The 7,048-nt window shown below is 45.8% G+C and overlaps 1 protein-coding gene across 1 annotated transcript; it reads left to right on the top strand.

Annotated features, from left to right (window-relative positions):
* Positions 1-642: 642 nt before the first annotated feature.
* Positions 643-5,283, top strand: LOC115404272 (E3 ubiquitin-protein ligase TRIM21-like). Its single transcript, XM_030113542.1, has 2 exons — positions 643-702; positions 2,472-5,283. The coding sequence occupies exon 2, from the start codon at positions 2,479-2,481 to the stop codon at positions 4,129-4,131; it is 1,653 nt and encodes a 550-aa protein (XP_029969402.1). The 5' UTR covers positions 643-702; positions 2,472-2,478; the 3' UTR covers positions 4,132-5,283.
* Positions 5,284-7,048: the final 1,765 nt, after the last annotated feature.

Genomic DNA, 7,048 nt, shown 5'->3' with positions numbered 1-7,048 from the left:
TGAGTCAGGATAAACATACAGTCATTTCTGCTAATGCTAAAGCTCCAAACCTAAGAATCATCAGAAACTATCAAGCTAATGGTGAGTCTGGCGAGCCGGATAGAAAGATACTGTAGTTTATTTGTGTTTTTATAACGCTAATAGTCATCCTAGCAAACAGCAACAAGGGAAATGCCAGTTAAAATACTACAATAGTTAGCTTAGGAGAGACAGTAGCTTCAGTTAATGCTACTGCTAACAGTGGTATCTGAGCCAGAGACGGCAAATTATGTCAATACTAACAGTTCACTCAGTAAACGGTACTACCAATTACCTCTGGGGTCACGACAAAAAGATGATGCTAGTTTCTCCTAATGGTGATGCTAACAGTCTGTTTGATAAGCAGAATAAAAATAAATTAATTTCAATGTAGTTAGCTTAGCTGGCAAGACAGAAAGGACCAATGCTATCTTTAATGCTACTACTAACACTTAATATGGCGAAAAGGACAGTTAATGCTATCAGTGCGTCACTGACACACATGACTTGGCTGGAACTAAAGGCAGACAGGAGGAGAAGCATTTTTTAGCTGCCAGTTCAACGGATACGCCCAGATCTGGTTTCCGACTTAACCTCTCAGGAGTCTGAGATGCAGCAGTGAAGAAAAACACCGTCGGCAGATTCACTTCATTCACCACACAGTTGAGGTTTTATTCACACAAGGTGAGTGAAAACACACCTGGGAAGCGGGGAAAGTTGGACTTATGGATGAAATTTGGAAATACTTTCAAAATGTGTGTGAAATTTGAAGGGATGAATTTGATTTATGTTGTTGTATTTAATCACAGACTCCGTGATCGGGACAGAGAGACTGCAGATTCTACTAATGCTAACAGTCTGGTCAGAACATCTTCTGATGATGCTAAAGCTAAGGCCCTAATTAAATGACATTTCCGGGGGGGGACTTTTTTGTGTTTTCGTTTAAGAAAAGTTTTGCACGATTTTACACGGCAAAGTTTTGAAAACAATGTAAATGTTCATGGAAATTCTAGAAATGCTGAAAAAAATTTAGTTAGCATGCCAGGTCATGAGTTAGCACTGTTGATTGTTTTTGTTATAACACCACACACGCGAGTGCAGAGAATAATCCCTCAACATCAATGGAACTAATGTATTTCACTGAAGAAATACCAACTGCAATAGATATAAAAAACATTTTATAAGCCTCTTTGTCAACCTTTAAAAGCCTTTGATGCGATTGACCACAATATACTGCTGAACAAACTGAGCAAATATGGCCTCAGACGGTTGGCACATCATTGGATATCCAGTTATAGATGATAGGAAACACTTTGTTTAGATTGATAAGGTAAAATCCGTGCAATATCAGATCAGATGTGGCGTACCTCAGAGGTCAGTCCTTGGACCAAAAACTATTTCATTCATCAATGACATTATTTTTTTATCCAAACTGCTCAAATGTGCTGTTTTTGCCGACGATACCACTGTATTTTATTCTGATGGTTTTTGATGTGGTCAAAGAGAAATTAAAAAAAAACAAAAACAAAAAAATGATTTGATGTCAATAAACTATCACTAAATCTTGGAAAAATACATTTCATGATATTCAGTATCAGAGAGAGACAGGCACTGACTGTGCAATTAAATAGAAGGTACAGAAATTAATCGATTGAGGGAAATTAAGTTTTTGGGTATCATTGTGGAGATAAATTGGGACTGGGAATCAGACATGAACTACACATAAGTGAAAATATGAAATACAATTACAGCATTTTGTAAGGTGAAGAACTTGTTGGACGACAAAACAAACATGTTGTATAATTCTCTGATTGTACTGACCTACTGTGTTGAAGTTTGGGGAAATGTCAATAAGACAAACATCCAATCTGTATCCCTGCCACAAATAAGAGCCGTTTGAATACTAGGTGAAAAAAATACAGAGATCCAACAAACCAATCATTCAGCCAGTTAGATTATTGAAAATTCATGTTATGGTGCATTATAGTATTCTACAAATTTTGTAAAACGCATAGAAAAGAAAAACCTAGCAGATTTTCAAAAACAGAAAGTGACTATAAGTTAACGTTGCATTTCAGTAACAGGGGGCCAGTTATGGAACAATCTAGATAATGAAACACAAGAATATAACTCACACACCAGATTCAAAAATTTATAAACTCAAGGAAGCACTGTGATACGATACATAAGAGACAGAGTGGCTGCAGGCCTCTCAGACTTATGTTATTTTGCTCTGAGGGAGAACATGACATGGAGTTCATCATGGTCTACCAATCCCAAAGCAACCACCCAACTCAAAGAGTAGATTTTTCATATCTGTAATGCTAATGCTAACAGCTAAATCTTTGTTCGCACATGTAAACCAATATTGATGGGGTCTGGGTCAGATCCCCTCGGTTTTCTGTTTTCATGGCTGCATCTCCAAATGGCTAACTGCTTTTTTTCCCTCACAGAGTTGAGATGTCAGCCACTACCGCGAGCTTCCAGCTGAGTGAGGAGCAGCTGCTGTGCGGAATCTGTCTGGACGTGTTCGTCGATCCCGTCACGCTCCTGTGTGGTCACAACTTCTGCAAAGCATGCATCACCGAGAACTGGGACACCAACATCCGATGCGAGTGTCCAACCTGCAAGTACCCGTTCTACAAGAAGATGGACCTGCACGTCAACAAGTTCATTGCCGAGATGGCGACGCAGTTCCGGCTTTTGGCCGGACAGAACTCCAGCGGTCCCGAGCTGAAGCCGGGCGAAGTCCCCTGCGACATCTGCACCGACTCCATAAAGCCGGCGTTGAAGTCGTGCCTGGTGTGCTTGGCCTCGTACTGCGAGACGCACCTGGAGCCACATCTGTCGGCGCCGCGCCTCAAGAAGCACCAGCTCAGCGAGCCCATGGACAACCTGGAGGGACGCATGTGCAGGATGCACGACAAACCCCTGGAGCTCTTCTGCAGGACCGACCAGGTCTGCGTGTGCATGCTGTGCCCGCTCCTGGACCACAAGTCGCACGAGGTGGTCCCGCTGAAGGAGCAGTTCGAGAGGAAGAAGTCTGAGCTGGGCCGGAAAGAGGCGGAGATCCACCGCTTGATCCAGGAGAGACGCACCAAGATTCAGGAGATCCAACATCTGGTGATGAGGAGCAAGGAGAGAGCGGACAAAGAGATGAAGGACGGGGTCCAGGTTTTCTCCGCCATGATCCAGAATTTCGAGCGAGCACAGGCGGAGCTCATCGGGTCCATTGAGGAGAAGCGGAAAGCCATCGAGGACCAGGCCGGGGACTACATCCAGCAGCTGGAGGAGGAGATCTCTGAGCTCCTGAGGAGACGCGCCGACTCCGAGTCCCTGTCGCGCTCCAAAGACAGCCTCCACTTCCTCCAAGCTTTCTCCTCTCTCGAAGCTTTCAGCGCCTCCAGAGACTGGTCCGAGGTCCGCGTGGACGAGCCCCTGTTTGAGGGGATGGCGAAGGCGGCGGTGCTGCAGATGAAGGAGAGCCTCGGCACCAACATGAAGGAGCTGCTCAGGAAGGCCGAGCTTGGCCGGGTCCAGCAAGCCGCGGTGGAGGTGACCTTCGACCCTAACACAGCACATTCGGCTCTGGTGCTGTCGGGCCGCGGTACGAAGGTTCACCATGACGCGGTGAAGAAGAAGCTTCCAGACATCGCCGAGAGGTTTAATCCCAGCTGCTGCGTCCTGGGGAGGCAGGGCTTCTCTTCCGGGAAGTTCTACTTCGAGGTGGGCGTGGCGGGGAAGAGCCGGTGGACTCTGGGCGTGGCCAAGCAGTCCATCAAAAGGAAAGGCATCGTCCCGCTGTGCCCTGAAAACGGCCACTGGACCATCTGGCTGAAGAACGGCGATGAGTACGCCGCGCTCGTCGGTTCTCCTCTGCCGCTGTCACCTGGTTCCCCGCCGGAGACGATCGGCGTGTTCGTGGACTACGACGACGGACTCGTGTCCTTCTACGACGCGGACTCCGCGGATCTCCTTCACTCCTTCACCGGCTGCAACTTCACTGAGAAGCTCTACCCGTTCTTCAGCCCCGGCCTCAATAACGACGGCGCTAACGCCGCCCCTCTTGTCATCACTCCCGTCGGTGGCTCGACCACTTCACGGCTGATTTGAGGCAAACACCGAAGCAAGACGAACACAAACTGTCCTCTAGTTTGATGCCATCATGGTGGTTTGAAGCGAAAGCGATGCTAATGCAGAAGGACTGTGGCGTTTGGAGGCTTATATAAGAGCGTATCTGATTCCAGCATATAACAGGTTGGGGAAAACATAAGGAGTGAGACAAACGGCGGGACGCTCGTGTCTTCTGCTTGAACTCACACAGCAGCATTTCTTTCAGCATTCCTGCTGCTGCCTGTCAAACAGACCTGCTGCTGCTCTTCATCCTCCTCGCCTTCCTCACGCCTGCCGTCTGCTCCATCATGAGAGCACTCGGCTCATTTCTGTTTGAACATCTGTGGAGAGGAAACCTTTCTCTTTGATTCTCAGTAAAGCATCAGTGGAACAGAAAGCATGACCTCTGGAGCAGATCTGGAGGGTTTGCCACAGTTTGCGCCTCCTCCTGCTGCTGTCCTGCACCGCCATCTGCTGGAGAACACGGAGAACTCCTCCTGCAGGACGCCACAGTGAAGGCTCATTCCACAAGCTGGAATTTACTGAAAAACATGATTCACAAATGACACAAAAGTTTATTTTTTAGTTTAATATTTTTTAAATTTTCAAGAATGAGTGAAAAGTATACAGAGAAAAACACCAACGAAGAAGAGGAGGTGGAGGGAAAAGTCTGCAAGGAGGAATCGATCAGGGTTACAAGATGAAGGAGGTGAAGCAGGAGGTGCATAGAGTAGGAGGTGTCGAAGGTTTTGAAGCAGTAGAATGAGGTGTGGAGAAAGCAGCAGGTATAGAAGTCGCTGGAGGTGTAGGAGTGTGAGGAGGCGTGGAAGGTGCAGAATGCGTGGGAGAAGATGTAAAAGGTGAAGGAGGAGGTGGAGAAGAGGCGCAAAGTGTAGAAACAGTAAAAGGTGTCGACGGAATTTTCTTTGAAAGTCTTCACTTCTTCCTTCTGTGTCTGTCTTTGTTTTTACAAGTTTGATGAACTTCTCCACTGACCAAGCTGCCCTGGCAGAAAAGCTGCTGGACGTAAGAACTTATGTCTATATTTAGACTATTTGAAGTTTTTTCTTTGTCTTTTATTTAAAGGGGCTGTATCATGCAAAATTCACTTTTTGTATGTTTTAACCTTGTTACATAGTTATGTACTCAGCAAAAACACCCCCAAAGTGTTTTTTTTTCCTTCATGCCTGTGCGTTTGAGCTTTAATTGTGTTGCTGCTGCTCAGAGAGGCAGCCCCTCCCACCGTGAAAACGCTCTGTTTCCCACGTTCACGTCACACGTGAAGACGGCTCCCCTGAGCCCCCCCCCCCCCCCCCCCCCCCCCCCACCCGCAGGCCCTCGGCAATCAGCGTTGCTGCTTTTTGTAGCTCTGATTTCGAGGATAAACTTTGACCATCGTCTGAAAGCAACAGTCAAGCAAGAGCAAGAGTCTGGAGGGTCTGGAGGGTCCGAAGGGTCTGAAGGGTCCGAAGGGTCCGAAGGGTCTGGAGGGTCCGGAGGGTCCGGAGGGTCCGAAGGGTCCGGAGGGTCCGGAGGGTCTGGAGGGTCCGAAGGGTCTGGAGGGTCTGGAGGGTCTGGAGGGTCTGGAGGGTCTGCGCTTGGTGAGTTTCTAACAGGAAAAGACGTTTTTGCGGGTGGAGAAGCTCGAGCTAAAGAGCTAAAGCTAGCTAGCATATTTGTTTTGAAGCGCTGATTGGTTGAAGTAGCTGTCAGTCAAAGTCCACAGGGGGAGAGGCGGGATTTCAGTGAAACAGAATGTTTTCTCTTCCGGGTTTCAGAATTAGCCCCAGAAAATCTTTTATTTCACACAAAATGACTTTTCCTTCGAGCCAAAAATAAACTATTACCATGTTAATGCCATTTCTGGGGTTTGGACTAGCTAAAAAAGCAGGATACAGCCCCTTTAAGCAGTCTTCCTTCAGTTTCTATGAGAAAATCATAAAGATAGGAAAAGATTGAAAATGTGAAAGTATCTTTATTGAAATACAAATGTATCACTTTTATGAAAAAGTGACATTTGTGTCAGAAACAGGAAATGGGCATCTTGTTTCTCCGATGCAGCAGAGGTTTCTCATGCTAGCACTGATCGATCAGGAGTGAAGGGGAATCCTTCGGCGGGGATCGAACTCTGAGCTTCGCCGCGCTGTTTGATCTGATCCACCAGGAGCTTGGACAGGAGCCCGCCCACAAACTGAAGGAGAGCACCAGACAGGAGGTAAACATGAGAGTTCAACAGAACCAGTTCTTTCACTTTACCTGTTTACATCAAGATGAAAAGGGTGAAATGTTGTAAGTAGAACATAATAAAATATTTATTCACGATCATCTGAATGTGTCTCTGTGTGATCATTTTTTACTGCATACTTACAGTAAAACAATTTGCTAAATATTTATATAATAAACTTTAAAACACAGCTCTCATGGAGGGGCATGGTCTGATAGTTTCTTGCATCTTTGGTCTCATGGGGGCTGGGTGCGTGATCTATTGGTTGCTAGGCAACCAAACACTCACTCTAAAGTGGGAAGTGACATAATTTCATTAGCCACGCCCCCTCCAGCGGACCCTCAGTTTCTGCTGCACAAATGGAGATGCTGGAAAAAAGGGGGCGGAGCTGAAGAGGAGGACTGAAGATTTGGTTTTAAACAGACTAGAAAACATGAGATTTGAGTTTGTTTGTTAATGTGCTGGAAAATGTCCCAGAAAAAAAAAACTGTCAAATTTAAAATGTACTGTTTTATGAGGCTGTTCAGCAGATGTGTTCTATTTAATGTCTCATTTATACAAGTTAATTTTACATCCTTTTGACATTTTATTTTCTTTGTCTCAGTTTTTAATAAATTAAAAAAAAATCACTTGCTGAAGAATGTTTCTTGCATTACAGAACTGTTAATTTCACGTTTGCTCTCCTCTTCAGGA

Source organism: Salarias fasciatus, chromosome 17 (assembly GCF_902148845.1).
Source record: "Salarias fasciatus chromosome 17, fSalaFa1.1, whole genome shotgun sequence".
In the NCBI taxonomy this organism is placed as follows: Eukaryota; Metazoa; Chordata; class Actinopteri; order Blenniiformes; family Blenniidae; genus Salarias; species Salarias fasciatus.
This window is presented reverse-complemented; position numbering and strand designations above follow the sequence as displayed.

Coding starts and splice junctions, on each gene's coding strand:
- LOC115404272 (XM_030113542.1), top strand. CDS start 2,479: ATGTCAGCCACTACCGCGAGCTTCCAGCTGAGTGAGGAGCAGCTGCTG.